Genomic DNA, 16,147 nt, shown 5'->3' with positions numbered 1-16,147 from the left:
TGGAGCACAAGTCCTGTGGGGAGGGGCTGAGAGAGCTGAGTTTCTTTAGCCTGGTGGAAAGGAGGCGCCTCGGGGAAGACATTTACCGTTTTTTTCATTACCTCCTTTCCTCCAGGCAGGGGTTGTCCTTCTGGGAAGGGACGTGGGTAGTATGAGGACATAGTCTTAAGTTCTGTGCCGGGGGAGTTTTGGGCTGGATATTAGGAAGAATTTCCTCACAGAAGGGGTGATTAGACACTAGAATGGGCTGCCCAGGGAGGTGGTGGAGTCACCATCCCTAGAGGTGTTCAAGGAAAACCCGGATGTGCCACTTGGTGCCATGGTCTGGTTGACACGGTGTTCGGCCAAAAGTTGGTCGCGATCATCTCAGAAGCCTTCTCCAACCCAGTTGATTCGGTGACTCGCCGCCCCGAGCGCGGGCGGGGGTTCCCGGGAGCAGGAGGCCGGGCTGGGGTTCCCGGGAGCAGGAGCCTGTGCACGGCGGTTCCCGGGAGCAAGAGCCCGTGCGGCGGCGGATCCCGGGGGCAGGAGGCCGTGCGGCCGCGTCCCTCCGGGCGGCGCTCTCAGCCCTCGGCGGGCCCCGCGCGCGGCCGCGGGCGCTCTGGCGCCGCCATGCGGGGGGAGCAGCGCCGCGCTGCCCTGTCGGCGCGGCGGACAAGATGGCGGCTCCCATGGAGCTGAGCTGCTGGGGAGGAGACTGGGGGCTGCCGTCCCTGCACCCGGAGTCTCTCACCGTCATGGTAACGGGCGGCGGCCACCGTCCGGCCCGGGAGGGAGGGAGGGAGCGCCGGCGCCCCGGGGCTTGCCCGCTGCTCGCACGGACGTCCGCGGAGCTCCTTCTTGCCTCGGGAGAGGCCGGGGGTGGGAGGCGGGATGTTGGGCCCGCGGTGCGCGCCTGGCTCGTTCCCCGCGGGAGACACGAGCAACGCTGCCGCCCTGCCCGGGGGCGCCGAGCCCTTCCCGGCGGCGCTGCCGCCCTTCCCGGGGGTAGCGGGGCCTCTGCCCAGCATTCCCTGGAGCCTCCTCAGGGCAATGAAGCCCAGCCGAAACCCGTCGCGCACCTGCTGGTGGTTGGTCCTCAGTGCACGAAGGTGTTTAACACAACTTCTGAAGCCTTGTTTTATGCTTTTCTTACGCATTGTGACAGGTTTTCTTCCCTGCCCTCCAATCTTTATTGTAGGCTTACGCCAAATTTTCTGGTGCTCCCCTGACAGTGAATACTATAAATAAGTCCTGGAGAACTCCGAAAGGTACCATCTTTGCAGCCTTTATTGCTCTAATCACAGCCGTGTTACAAATGTAGGTTCCAGTTTCTGTGTTTGCATTGGGTTTGTGTTCATGAATGCAGTCTGCCCCAACTGAATGACTTCACAGGATCAAGTGTGATGAATTTGAGAGAATGAAATAATGGAAGTCATAAATAAAGTGCTCTAGAGGACTGTTTATTAATAATGTGTATGGGTGAGGCAACAGACAGTTAACAAAGCAGTAATGCCAAGTACATAACTGTTTCATTCAGTTGATGGTGTAGTGAAAGCAAATTTGTAAGCTTTTTGCACTTTGCATATTTATGAACGTAGTAACTAGACCTGTGTATGGAAGAGCTGTTTAATTACCCATAGCTTAATTAGTTGGTACAGGTGGAAGTGGAATGTGAACCTCAGCACAGTTACACTAGCTGGGATGTTTGCTATTGTATTGAATTAGAGGGTTTGACTGAGAAAAGGTGAAGGTAAGCTGTCAGAGAGGACTTCTTTGTTTTGGATGCTTCTATTCATTGCTTATTTGTTCACTCAGCAGTTATTGTCTTGGTGCATTTAAGAGAGGTAAAATCACTGCAGGGTTAATGTCACTTAGACTTAACCACATTAATCAGTTCAGGCAGTACTGTATTCATGCAGAAGTTGAGCCTTTGGTTCTTGGTTTTCAGTGTGTTGTTTCCTGTTAGGGGAAAATACCAAGAACTAGCTGGGTGGACTTGTAGAAATTTGGGGGATATCTTCATAAGGAAAATACATAAAATCAGTTAAGAAAGCAGTTTAAGTAGTAATTGTTGGTGATAATTGATAATTTAATAGTATTTAGCACTGTCCCATTGGGCTCGTTCTGGCAGTTCTGTTGTGAATGTGCCATAAGGTAGAGCCTGTCACAGCGACTTTGCACTCTATAGGCTTTGATCCTGCAGTGTTATGACTAAAGGCTGTCCAGTCAACTTCTTGCAAAAGGGAAGTACTAGTTCTTTTAGTAATTCATGTTTATGTGGTGGTAGCTTGGGCATTGTTTCTAGAAAGGCTAGAGAACAAAAGATGGTTAAAATAGATTTGGAGGGGAAGGACAGAGGAAAAATTGGAAAGAGGCTCAGAGGTGGATGAATTGAGAGGGCAGTTGGACTGAGCTGGAATTTCTGTCTTAAGATGAACATCTGAAATCCAGACAAGTAGCCTGGTTTTCAAAGTATTGGATACCTAGCAAAAAACACTGGCTTCAGTCTGATTTGATATTACCCTTTTTAATGTTTTTTATTAGTAAAGTATTTGTTACCTTTTTGGAACTCTCCTACTGTGTAAAATTTTAAGTTTATGTTTACATGTTAGAAAAATGAGAGCATGGTATTGAGAAAAGGAAAGTACATAACGTGACTGATTGCTTTCTAGTTAAAAGTCATCTGTACAAATTAACTGTATTATTTATGCCTTCTAGGAGATCTACCAGTCCTGGTATCAGAAGACATTGTTATTTCTCAGCCAGCAAAAATACTAAACTTTTTAAGAAAGCAGGTAGTTCTCTTTCAAAAAGATTTGTTTTCCCTGACTCGCAGTGACTCTTGCATGTCTCCTTTGTATACACTGATACAGGCTTCCAAAAACCTGGAGTTTAGTTCAGACTCAGTGCTTTTCTTTTTCTCATGCTGGCATGAGAATTGCAAAATGGTGGACAAGAATTTGCTGTTTAAAAGTTTTATCATTAGTTGTGTAAAAGATTTAAAAATAAGAATGAAAAAAAAAAATTGAAAGGACAACAAACTGTCCCTAACTGAGCAGTTCCGTACTGATCACCCTGCTTGTAATTATAACATTTTCAATGTCATTATGACTTTGCAGACCTAGGATATCATAGTTTAGTTAATAGTTTAAATGCGTCATTTCCCAGTGCTCTTTTTTTTTTTGAAAGTTAATATATACAGCATTGTTTTTAATCTATGTATTTTTTCTATAGCTTGTAATATAAAGAGGTCTGCAGGCATTTCTGGATGCACACCACGTTATGGACTCTTGCTTGCCTTTTGTAGGACTCTTAATGTTTTGTACACAAAGAAAAAAGCTGTACAGTTTCTTCTTTTCACAAAGTATAAAGATACCTAATAAACCATGGCATCATCTTTTTATTCCCAAGATGGTCTTCTAGCCCACTATACTGCTTTTACATTAGAAATGCAGTTCCTGCGTGGTCATGTGATCTGATGAGTGCCATGTTAGTGAAACTTCAAATCTTTGTGGGGAGAAAAACAGAAATGAAAACTGCAGTTGAGATGGAATTTTAGACAGTTCTTTTGAAATTCTGAAGTTTCAGATTCATTTGGATTGAATTTGGTATTCATGTGAATACCAAAGGCTCCATAGTGTTGGGGGGAAAAGCCCTTGTTTGTGTTAAAGTATAACAATTGTATGCTTTCTTTTCAGATGTTCAAGTGTCAGCACTGGCCCTTTGTTTATAAATTAATGAAGCAATCTACTCACTCTCCCCCCTCCCCCAGTTTTTCAATCCTTACAATGTATCTTAGAAGAATCCACTGTTAGAATTAAAAGTTCAGTCAGTAACTGCGTTAATTTTGCTGTATGTTTGCTCCCTGACATTGTTACCATCCAATTTCTTAACTTCTAGAATGTTCATTAGAAGCAAAATATGGGAATGCATGCTTGTTTTTTTTATGCTTACACCTTCTGAAGTGTCAGATGCTTCTTGAAAAATAACAGTGGAGATTTACTAGAGGTTTGCTACATCCCTCAGTATTGAAAAATTGCCTGTGTATCACTGGACATTTGCTTGGAAACCAATAGAAAGGAGACATAAGAATTATTTTGGAAATAGGAGGGCCCAAAGCTCTAGGAATGGGAAGGTGGAAAATCTAGAGGAAAATTCTGTTGAGTGCATGCTTTCTGTTCCAAATATTGTATATATATTTACTGCCTTGATAGGTGTTAAGTTTGAAGTAACTTTCCAGTGATAATGTTTTTTGAAAGTTCGTTGTAAGTCTATTTTTTTTTTTTTAATTCATAGAAATACAATGCTGATTATGATTTGTCTGCAAAACAAGGAGCTGATACACTGGCATATATTGCACTACTTGAAGAGAAATTGCTTCCTGCTCTGGTAAATATTAATAAATACTTTGTAATGGTCCAAATACTTGGAATTGAATACAGAGGTGCCCAATGTGAGAGCCACAGCACTGGCTGGAACATAGTTGTTTTGTTAGTCTGTTTTTTGGAATTACTGCCTACCAACTTTTTAAAAGGAAATAAGTGTGTATTTGTGAAGTGTCAAGTAATAAAGTAGATTTATGAAAGACATTTAAAAGGACACTTACTTAGGGGTTTTTTTTTTCTGTTGGTGTTTGGGGAACAGTATCCTGAAAACACCTTATTGTGGCCATTTTTGGTTCATTTGATTTCCTGAAAAACTTTTAATTAAGATGTGTCTGATGTGAGACACACAACTGAAAGCCTTTTGAACTGTTGAGTTAAAACTTCTAATAAATTAAAATGCCCATAACTAGTTTAATTTTTCAGTTTTGAATACAGGGTATAAATACATGGCCATTTACCCTCACCGTTTCAGTGTAATTACATTAGAGCTGTAAGACTCACAGATACTGATTCTCTTGGATGACTTTGGCTTCAGTTTGTACAGTGAAAAGTACTCTGACCAGATGGTATCATGAGCTAGCCTTTTCAGCTGACCTTGGTTTCAAATTCATAATTCTGTAGTATCTTGTATTTTAAGATTTATATAAAATTTCAAAGCAAAATTCCAGGAACTTCAAACCTGTTGCTTTATGTCTCTGTATGCAACTCTTTTGCAATATAATTTCAATATACTCTGTGTGTGTGTGTGTACGTATCTGTACATATAATGTGTATGTAATTTTATGCAGATGCATATAGATCTCGGTAATATCTTTGGTGTTTTTCTTTATTTGGAAGATAATTATTTCCTTCCTTGTGTAATCCTGCACTCAGAGGATTAGTATATTCCTCTACAGAGCTTGATAGCCTTAAATTACAATAATTCCTGGTTCTTTTGCTTTTCTGAGAGAGATCTTGCATATCAGGTGTCATGAGATGTCTACTCATGACATTCAAATTTCAGTTACATTTTTCCTCATGTTGATACAGCTGCACACTTTCTGGATTGAGGCTGAAAATTACTGCAGTGTTACAAAGCCATGGTTTGCCTCAAGGATTGCCTTCCCACTGAGTTTGTATCTGCCTGGAAAGATGTCCAGGGAAGCGCTGAACAGGATTTTGCTGACCAAGGGAGGCCCTCCACTCTACAGTCTCACTGAAGTGGAAGCACAGGTATGGGTTATGCAGTAAGGAGTTCTGTAAGTTGGTTCTGTCAAAGACAAGAACTTAAACAATTTAGCACACTGTTAAACGATGAATGGTTCTGTGCATACCAGCATGGCTACACCTAGGGCTCTTGTGTCTCATCAGATATACAGAGATGCCAAGGAGTGCCTGAATCTCCTGTCGAAGAGATTGGGAACATCTCAGTTTTTCTTTGGAGATACGTGAGTGTGATTTTTTTAAAAATGATTTTGGTAAATGAGTAATGAAGAAAGTACCACACCACTCTATGAACACTTGAACTTTCTGTTTTGTTTTTAACCTCCCAGAATGTTAAAAGTGCTTGCCAGTAGTTTTATGTCTCACGGTCTGCTTTTCAGATAAAGCTGAGTAAGCAAACAGGGCACAAATGAGGTGGTCAGACTGAGTCAAGGTGGTGTCTCTCTTATCCTACTTTGTTCCACAGAGAGAGAAATGCTTCCCACAGCTGCTAAGAAAATGTGAGGTGCACTGGAGAGCCCTTTTCTAGCTACTGAATGTCTCCTCCTGGCTTTGTATGTAAGAAAAAAATGCTTTAGGCTGAGGTGCTACTACTGCCCTCATGGGAGGAGGGCATAGGTCCAGGAACACTTCTCCTGTGGTATGTGTGCAGAGCAGGGAGCAGATAGGGCTAGCAACACAGAGCCAACAGGTCCTGAAAAGCATGATCTCTTCTTTAGCAATTGAAGTTTAGCAGTTGATCCTCCATGAGGGAGGATCCTGGTCCCCTGGTGCCCTCCACGAATTTTATGGTGCCAGAAAGGTGTTTTAGAGGGGCTTGCTTATCAGTGTATGGGATAGCATGACTGTGTTGTGATGTTAACATTACTGTTTCAGCTTGTCAGCATGTCTCTAGTTAAGAGATGCTGAAAGGAGTAGATAGTTGGTACAAAGCATTTACCAGGTCGATAGGCAAAGGTGGAATGACAGAAGCACTGACTGTATTCTCTCCTGAGTGGTATTTGACATATACGGAAAACTAGGTTGTAAAAGTCTTATCTCAAGTCCCTTCAGTGTTTTCCTGTCACTCTTTTAGGCCTACCACCTTGGATGCCTTCATGTTTGGTTTCCTTGCACCAATTTATAAAGTGTGCTTCCCGAGGGTACATCTGCAAGAGCACTTGAAACAGCTTCCCAATCTGTGCCGATTTTGTGATGATATTTTAACTTCCTACTTCAGGTTAACTGTCTCAGGTAAGTTGTGTTTCTTTTCTCCTTTTTGTCATTTTTACCCATATTGGGATTAGTGCTCCAGGATTCCACCTGTGAACCAAGGCAGATTAGATTTCATGTAGTTTATGCTAGACTTTCTGTGGGGAAATGAAGAAACTTCCAAAGTTGGGCAGAAAGGATTCAAAATTAAAAGCAAGTGTTAATACTCAGTTTTAGATTCTGTCAAGCATTGGCAAAATCTTACAGCTCATGCTTTGTAGTTCTTATTTTCTCACATGGAATGGCTTTTACACTTAAATTCTTCTTTGCGTTAAAATACTGCATGAATTCTCTTCAATGTGACTTTATTTTTTTAAGAATTTAAAAGCTTCTGTAAATACTTTTTCACTCTTCATCTTTCTGCCTTCACTCTCCAGGCCATTCTCCAGCTGGACACGATACAGCAGATGCTAATCTGCAGAAACTCACACAGCTTGTAAATAAGGAATCCAACTTGATTGAAAAGGTTACTTTTGCTTCAGTATCTTTAATTTTACTGCTTTGTTGTGGTTACTTGTTCACAGATATCCTTGCGTGGCAATTGCAACTGTACAGTGGACTTTATTTTAATTACTTCTTTTCTAGTGAGTGTGTAGAGAGGCGGGAAGGATATTACATCATTTGGAAGGAGGAATTAATGAAGCCTTGCACTAAAAAGTATTTTTAATACAACCAAAAGAACATTGTCTTGCAGGTGTGCACACCAACAGAGTGGTATCTTTCTGCAAGTGTACATTCAGCTAAAAAGGAGGAAAATGTATTGGTCAAAACTCAGAAATGGTCCTGCAAATTAAGACTGATCGCCAGCTTTCCTTGCTCCCAGCTGCATGCTGTAGTAACTACCCAGCAGTCACTCTTCTCCTCCTTGTTCTGCATCTAGCTGTTTTTTCTCATGTTCTCTGTTTCTAAGGCTGTCACTCAGCACTTATCAAAAGCTATACAACTTAACTGAAAAATACTTGTGAAGAATTAGCCTTTTCATGTAGATAGAACACTCTGACTGAAAGGGTAGAAGGCATTTATTCTGAAGAAGATCAGTGTGTGAAATAGATCGTTAACTATGCTCAGCTTTTGTAGCATTAGGTATTGATGCTTTTTCTGTCATTGAAGTGTGGCTGTGGAAATTTTAAACAATGGGTTACACAGACATTTGTCAGGCATGACTAAGGAAAATCTGATCTTGACTTGAAGAAATGGAGTAGACTAGACAGCCTCTGCAGATCTCCCCTGTGCTTTTATTCTGTACCAACTAAACCTTTTCAGACTACATTGCACATAGGGCATTAGAGTGATTTCCTATGAAAATATAAATTGTTTATATCCAGAGATTAATTTTAACCTGTCTTTGAAAAGGTCTTATCACAAGTGCTTTATTACGTACTTTTCGAAATGTGTGACTAATACAAATTCATTCAGCATCTCCAGAACATTTCTGATTTCAAAAGATTTTATTCTTGCATGCTGCTGAATATACAGAAGCATCCATTGTTAGCAGTTTGACTCTTGATCTGCCTTCTCAGTATTTGGTTATTGTACAATATTTGACCTCTTAGAATTGGTGTTGCTTCCTTCAGTAATCTTGACCAGATAACTTGAGCAGAAGAACATCCAGGTGCCCTGGGTTTGATGCATTATATGTAAGGGAATGATTAGCAGCTCGAACACAAATGTATATTTGGAAGTGGAAAGAAACCAAAGCAGCAGTTGTTGCTGGTCCTGACAGTAAACATACACCAACCAACCCAGTATTAATGATGACAAATAAGACTAATTGTACAATCTATATTCTGCTGTTGCCAGATCCGGCTCTCATTGTTTCTCTGCAGATGGACGACAACCTTCGCAAGAGTCCTCAGCATCCCCCTCGTAAGCTCACAACGCTCAAGCTTGCTGCAGGAGGAGAAGAAAGCAGTCCAATGAGTCGTTTATCACCTTGACATCTCCTGTTGCCCATAAATGTGTGTTTTGTAACTCAACTGAGTGCCACAGTAGATCTTTTTTACACGTGAATGTTTTGCAAGGGAAGAATCTGCTAATGGGTACAAGTAGAGAAGAACTGCAGCTTTACAATCTTCTATCTACTTGTTCTTTTAAGAAATTGCATAGATCAGGCTGGCCACACACTACACTGAAGCTAAGCTAAGCTAAACAAAGCTTATTACTGCAGATGTTAATATGATTTTGTACAGCATATTTTTGCCTTTAGCCTTGCAGAAATGTTTACCTAAAGTTAAGAATCTGCTTATGGAATGTTCACTACTATTTTATTTTGTGGGTTTTGATTTTACTGTAATCATGTTACTGTATGTGAGTGGGTATGCTCTTTGTCTGAAAAGGACAAAGTCCAGTTGCAAAGTCTGAAAAGACAAAATGTTGCCATTCATGGCAGCTGAGACATGAAATCAATGACAGGAACGTAAATATTTTTATTGTGCTTTAATGAATTTGGGATTTGTGTTTTATGGTTGTTTGTATCTTTGAAAATTTGTCATGTACTTCGAAGGGGATTATTGAAAAGCATGTGCGCTATGGGGATTAAAATGATGCACAGTGCTAACATTTCACAGTACCTCGAATTAGTCCTTTGTGTGAAACAGGCTTAACCTGTGCACAGAGTAATAACCACATGCTGCAAAACTGTTAAGTCAAAATCACAGAAAACTTGTAGTGAGTGGAAACGTTTGATTAGTTGCTATCAGGACAAGACTTAACTAGCAAATGTACTGCATCTATGGATTGAAAGGGATAGGTTAGGGCTGTATAAGAAAGCTGATGTAGGCTTTTAAATGTCACAAATGCCTCTTAATTAGTTTCATCTTATTTTTTAATAAGCACTACAGTTGATCCAAAAATTAACTAACAACTGTCAAAATTTTTGTTATATGATGGGCTATTTAGTTAAGAGCTCTTTTCTCTTTGCAAACTGTGGTATATTGCAGGGCATATTTATTCTGTTCAGTTACATTTTGTCTTTAACAGAAGCCTTCCCAGTTCTAGAGACCCAAGCAATTCTGTTACAAGAGAGATGCTATAATTTTTTACTGGCAAAGTACTGGCAGATGCTTCATGAGTAGGTGTAAAGAGAATTAGACAAGGAGATTGGCCAAAGTGGCAGTGCTTCAGATACAGAATTCTGATAGCAGTATGTGTGGGATAACTGTTCTGGGGGGGATATTTTGTTGTTTTTCTGGCCAAATCAAGAGAGTCTTTCAGCTTCACTTTGGCTACTAGTCATGTTTGAGATACACAGATAAATCACTTCCTATTTGTAAAGACAAGGTGGTAGATTGTGTACATATTGTACCTTTGGACTTGATATGTAAGGAATGTAATATCTTTAACATTTCTTAATTGAAATGGATTTCTAATGAGCACTTTAAAATACTGTTTAAGCTTCATGCTCTTACTAGAGTATTTGTTGCAGTGATTTGAAATTAATTTAGCTCATACTCATAACTGTATAAACTGACAGTCCATTACATGCAAAAGTAATTTAAATGTTTAAAATTCATACTGCCTGTACCTTGACAAGATTTATGTGAGATCATGTCACATAGCTTTCCAGAGCTTTTCTTTTACAAACACGGCTATGGAGAATATGCCTTAGTTTGTCGCTTTTGTGAATGCATACACTCAGCCTATAAAATCTCTTTGTAAAAAGGATTGTTATTCCAAGATTAAAATTCTGCATTTTTAGTGCAATTTTGGTAGAGTATTTGTGGTATATACATTGATTTTTTTCAGTGTTTTTCTAATTTCCTTGTAGAAAAGTTTTATCTTGTCTATTAAAAAAAAAACCAACCAAAAATGCTGCTGACTGCTAGGACAAGAAATGGAAACATCTTAGCATATTCATGAGATCAGATTTTAAATTTTTATCACACCTCTTCAGTACCATTCCTTTCTTTCAAAACAACTGCTTTTGGGAAATGGAATGAGGAGGCACACATTTGCTGATCTTACTAAATGTGAGCTTTGGGCCATGTGATTGGGCTGACTGAAATTTTGGTAAACCAATGTTTATGGAACTTCATTCACTTGATAGCAGAGGACAACAGGGCTGGAGGTCACAGCAAACATTGCCTGCAGTCATGCACACCATCCCAGGCAAATAGTGATGTTGCAAAGCCATACACTTCCTTATTTCACTTTCTATCCAAGGTGAATTCAAGCCCAGATTCCTTTATGTGGGCAGTGTCATCCCTGGCCTGGTAACTCAGGCTTGCCCATTAGTTTACCCTGGCATATTTTGTGTGCCTGAGTTCTGAAGCTGGGAGGTGAATGCTTCCCAGGGTGGGGTCAATTTGAGTAACTCTCTTCATCTGAAATAGTCAAAGCTGTTTCTCTGGCTAAGGGAGAAAGATGGGATTGAGTTGTGATTTGTCTCCTTAGAGCAGATACGTAATGATTGAGTCCTGGACATGTGCTGTTCTGCTGTGTGCAAAGGAAGCCCTGGCTGCCTAACTCTACCATAAGATGAAAACCTGCTGTGGTGGTTGGCTTTTCCTCCACTGCTGAGCTGGTGGGTGGTCTGAAACAAGGAGTCAGGCAGCCTTCTGCCTGGGCAGCAGTGGTGTGGCCTTGGAACCACTGTTTGCAGCCTGCCTTGTGTGCAGAGCACTGGCTGCTGTAGCTTCTGCGGCTCTGCAATCTCTAAGTACTTAGGGTTCACATGTTCCCTTCTGGCTTCTGGTGCACACACCTACGATGTGCAAGTGTGGGATATACCACTGGGTTTCCAGGGCCATGCTGCTACCATGGCAGCTGATAAGCCTCATCCTCCTTGCCCTCCCCCTGGAAAGGTGGTGGCTAGGAACAGATCTTACCTTGAAAGCAACTTATCCAGCTGCCAGTTATAAGCGGAGTGGACCACTTTGGCAGGTTGCAAATTTAATGCCCCTGCTCCCAGGCAATTTTCTGGTAAAAGCTGTATGTAGATATCCTTAGGGCTATTTTGTGTTTTTCTGTGTCACCTAATTGTAGGTATATATATATATTCCAGAAGAAATGAGATTAAAAAGGTTACAAATTAATAGCTACAAATATGTTCTATATAACACTTCCAAGACTGCTTCAAAAATGTCTGCTGCTCCCTTCCCCTTTTCCTCTCCCCCTCCCCCACCCCCATTCTGAAAATACTGTTATATTAGGCTTTTCACTTACATCGCTTACACATTCATGATGTCCCATTACTTTTGCTAATGTAGCATAACACTCCATTAAGAAAAAAACCCGCCCTATTTGATTCCTGGTTAAAATGGTTTGCAGACTCCCTTGAGCAGGTTTCTTTTCCTTGGTATAATTCTTGGCATTGCAGCAGGAACCATTTATAGTGCACTTTCTTTTCCCCCCCCCATGCAGAAAGGCAGACCAGCTTTATATGTTAGCTTGACAAACTATACTGTAGCTCAAAAATCTGGATGGTCTGTGCAGTTGGCAACAAGATGTCCTAAGTAGTTGATCATAGGCATGTTTATTGGTGAGAAGCTATTCCCCACTTGCCAGGCTAAGGGTATGTGATATCTGGCCTGGAGGCCTTCAGCAACTCTGCTGTCCTGCACCTGTGTGAGACCCAGCCATGCCAGGGTAATGGTGATGTGGGGCTTAATCCTCCTGTAGTGCCTTTTGTCCTGGTCTGGACAGCAGGGCAGAGGCCAAGCCCCACTCTATGGTCCCCTCCTCACCCAGTGGAGACCTGCCCAGCAGACATAAGGGCCAGGAGCAGTTCTGGAGCTGAGTTCTCTATCAGAGGTAGCTGCCAGGATGGCAAGTGAGTTTTTTGCACTGTCTGAGGGATGTGTTAAAGCAAAGAAGGGAAAAACTAAGTCAAGGTTCCCTGTGCCATGCTGGTTTGCTGTTTGTGCCTGGAGGAAAGGTCCCAGGAACAGAATCCCAGCTCCCTAAATTTATCAGATCAGATTGGATGGAGAACCTAGGAAGGAGAAGGAAAGAAAAGGTGATCAAGGGAGAGGCATCAGGGCCATGTTTTCACTCTCAATGACTTCTTGTCAGAGTTTTATGAATGTCATGGTATTTGGGACTGAAAGGCTGCTTCAAGAGTTACAATATGCTGCTCTTGTGGGCAAAACATGGGGGGAATCCAGTGACTTGCTGCAAGTTTGGTAAAAACATATTTGTAATGTGCTAGGCCAGTCTGCCTCAGTGCAGGACCAAGTGAGCACAGTTTACTGTATTTCACTAAAAGTTAAGCTGAGACCAGGAATCACTGTACTTCCTGAGCAAGCAAGATCTTGCAGTATACCAGCCCATGGCACAAGGATGTTCTTCAGTGCTGTTCACCTCCCTTTTACTCATTTATCTTTAAAATCACATGGGTTTTATTCATCATGAATGTCAATGTTCCAATCTTGTATATGTTCAAGTGTTACGTGTGGGTTCTGTTGGTGATTTACTGTTTTCAAAATTCAGAATGTGGCACAGAAATTATATCCCCTGAGTATCAAGCAGCTCATTAAGTAGAAGCAATCCTTGTGTAAACATTCAGTACTCAGGTCAAATTTACCAAGCCATTTTGACAAGGGCAGCTAGGCAGCCTGCCAACTCACACAGACACCTCACAGTTTTTGTTTGTCAGGAACAGAGAGGTGAGAGAGGGAGAGCACAAACAAAAGAGTGGAAGTCCCTGCAAAGCTCTGACTTACCCAAAGCAACCTCCAAGTGATGGAAGTGGAGTTCATTTTGCTTGCGTTGTCATTTGCTGTGGTGAAAAGAAACATACACTGAACATATACTGGGCTATGTTCAGGCCAGGATTTCACAGTGAGTTTTGCTCTGAGTTGGCCACTAGTGAAAAACATCTCTGAAAATCCCTTCAGCAGTATGTTACAACTTGTCATGGTTTGACACGGTTGAAAGACCAAGCATCTACAAAAACTGTTAATTCATTCTCCTCTGCTATAGTTGAGCAGAGGAGGGGAAAAACCCAAAGGGTTCATGGGTTGAGATAAGGATCAGGAAAAAAACACAAGGGCAAAATAGGGTCATATTTAAAAGGTATAAAGAAAATTTCATTATTAAGAGATTTAAAAGAGGGTAATAAGAACTAAAATAAACTTTTAGAACACTTTTTCTTCCCAGCCCCTCCCTCTTTCCCATTGACAGCGCAGGGAGACAAAACATGGGGGGTTTAGTCAGTTCATTACTTTGAATTTTCTTCTGTTCATTCAGGGAAAAAAAGTCTTCTGTTGTACTGTGAGGTCCCCCCATGGGAGACAGTTCTCTATGAACTTCTCCAACTTGGTTCTCTTCTCATGAGCAGCAGCCACACCCAGTCTGCTGCAAACATGAGTCCTCCTCATGGGCAAAACAGGCTTCCCAAAACTGTTGCCTGTGAGTTACTCGTCCACCCGAGTGCAGTTTTTTATAGTATAGTGCAGTTTTTTGGCATCCTTTTGGATCTGTGCATGTATCTTGGGGACCTGATGAGCTGCAGAGGGGACAGCTTACTTAACTATAGTCTTTTAGCACAGTTTGCAGAAGAAAATTTCAGCTTTGACACTTGGAGCACTTCTTCTCCCTCTTTCTTTAGTGACCTCAGTGCCACCATGTTGGTTCTCCTCACGTGACTTTACCCCTTCCTATTCTCTGGCTTGGAAGAAAATTGTTGTCCATAGGTACTATTCTCAAGTTCTGTCAATTGAAAGGTCCTTATAGGGTTTCACAGTGCTGAAAGGTCGATCTCATCTGGATCCATGCTGAGGAGTCACTTGCCATGTTCCTGCCACAGGCCATGTGGCCCCGCCAGCCCACAGCGCTGGCGCCATTTTTCATCTCTCCCCATGCAGGGTGCAGAAAAGAGAGAAGCTGCTGCTGCTGCCCCTGTCCTTCTGCCCACAGCACATCTGGCTGAGGGTGGCACGACAGGCAAGGCTCGTTGGCCACACAGTCACACTGGCCACATGGACACTCGCAGTGCCAGGATGGCCCCGGCCGCCACGCCTCCCCGCCCCTCGGAAGAACTGCGCACAGTTTTGAGTTCCTTCTTAAATATGTCATTACAGAGGCATTACCAGCTTCTATAATTGGCTTAGCAGCATGTCTGTTCTCAGAGCCAGCCAAGGACTGGCTTTGCCAGGCACGGAGGAAGCTTCCAGAAGCTTCTCACAGAAAATCACTTCCCACCAAAAACCAAGACATGTAAAACCAACACACAACTGCTCAGCAGCAGCCATGGTAAGGGGACGAGCTACAGCACCTCCATGGCCAGTGAGACATGTCCTGCTGAAACTGCTGATGGAAAAGTAATTATTTACACCTACATGTTCTGCAAAAAAATGTAGTGATTTGGACAGGAAGGATTGCTCATACCCAGATAGAAATTTGGAGAGGAGAGAAGGGAACTGATGGATACAGAACAAGCACAAATTCTCCTGGAATAGCTGATACTCTGTGATTACGTGGGAAAGGGATTTCAGCTCTCTGCTCTCAATTAAGGAAAGTGATAACTCATTTTGGCTGCTCCACAGCTCTTGGCAAGTGTCTGAGCCAATGGATTAGTAGCTTCTCTGCAGTGGGCAGAAGTACCTTATTTTTCGCGAAAATCCCTGAAAGGTCCTGTTTCCTTGGTGCAGGATATGAAAATCTCAGAAATCCCCTTGGCTTCCATGGGGTAAGAAAGCAGTTTCCCACCTGTTCCGTTTGCTTTCTTAGCTTGCACACAAGGATTATTCTGTTTAGCTGGTGTCCTTATTTTAGCTGAGCCAGGTAGCTGTGTTTACAGAGGGAAGACGAAGTGTTGAAATGGTGTTGGCAATCAGTGGCACCCAGTGCAGAGAAGATAGCAATGGAGTGATATGCTCAAAAGGACTTAAGGAGGCAGAATACTTTTTTTTTTTCCCTGAAGAATATTTTGTGGGAGGCACCCTATCAGCTAGATACTGTCTCCAGCAATGGGCAGTCATGACAGAAATCCCCAAGGGCTCTGTGCTGCTTGCAGCCCTGATCAGTGGACATCAATTTCCACCAGAGACTCCAAAGAGAACTCGGACAGTGGAAATGACAGTCCCCCAGTGAAAGACAGTGGTCACTACCCACATTTCTCCTCTAATTACCAGCTCAGCTTTCTCTTGGGTCAGCCTCAGGTCACACTAGGTCATGCTTATGTTGGTTTGGTGTAGAAGGCTCCTGAATTACGTTGGTGTATCTTGACACTGGAGTTGTTCCAGTTTTCTCTCCTCTGGTCCCACCAGATGGAGGAAGACTGAACCTGAAGCTGCCAGCTGTCCATATAATTGCTCACCGTGTTTAGTTTGGGAAGTTCCAATACATGTTAAAATGTTACCATTCCTGTTTTTACAGCTTTTGTC

At 42.2% G+C, this 16,147-nt stretch overlaps 1 protein-coding gene across 3 annotated transcripts; it reads left to right on the top strand.

Moving 5' to 3' along the window:
- The first annotated feature begins 583 nt into the window (after positions 1 to 583).
- On the top strand, positions 584 to 10,523 carry MTX3 (metaxin 3). Of its 3 annotated transcripts, none has more exons than XM_071425267.1 (9): positions 584 to 740; positions 1,181 to 1,250; positions 2,701 to 2,777; positions 4,279 to 4,371; positions 5,397 to 5,579; positions 5,718 to 5,794; positions 6,646 to 6,803; positions 7,199 to 7,287; positions 8,648 to 10,523. In XM_071425267.1, exons 1-9 carry the CDS (start codon positions 660 to 662, stop codon positions 8,756 to 8,758), a joined length of 939 nt encoding a protein of 312 aa, XP_071281368.1. In that variant the 5' UTR covers positions 584 to 659; the 3' UTR covers positions 8,759 to 10,523. The 3 variants fall into 3 exon arrangements, with proteins under 3 accessions (XP_071281368.1, XP_071281367.1, XP_071281366.1); XM_071425266.1 differs by having other exon boundaries at positions 8,622 to 10,523; XM_071425265.1 differs by having other exon boundaries at positions 7,199 to 8,792.
- Positions 10,524 to 16,147: the final 5,624 nt, after the last annotated feature.

Source organism: Agelaius tricolor, unplaced genomic scaffold, assembly GCF_023055355.1.
Source record: "Agelaius tricolor isolate 1412-34295 unplaced genomic scaffold, bAgeTri1.0.p SCAF_4, whole genome shotgun sequence".
Classification (NCBI taxonomy): domain Eukaryota; kingdom Metazoa; phylum Chordata; class Aves; order Passeriformes; family Icteridae; genus Agelaius; species Agelaius tricolor.
The sequence above is the reverse complement of the archived record's forward strand: the minus strand, read 5'-3'. Positions and strand labels throughout refer to the sequence as shown.

What these genes read in the sequence shown, in the direction of transcription:
- MTX3 (XM_071425265.1), top strand. Translation starts at nt 660, where the DNA reads ATGGCGGCTCCCATGGAGCTGAGCTGCTGGGGAGGAGACTGGGGGCTG. An exon ending in TCACTGAAGTGGAAGCACAG is followed by an intron (nt 5,580 to 5,717) that starts GTATGGGTTATG and finishes GTGTCTCATCAG; the next exon opens with ATATACAGAGATGCCAAGGA. An exon ending in CTTCAGGTTAACTGTCTCAG is followed by an intron (nt 6,804 to 7,198) that starts GTAAGTTGTGTT and finishes TTCACTCTCCAG; the next exon opens with GCCATTCTCCAGCTGGACAC.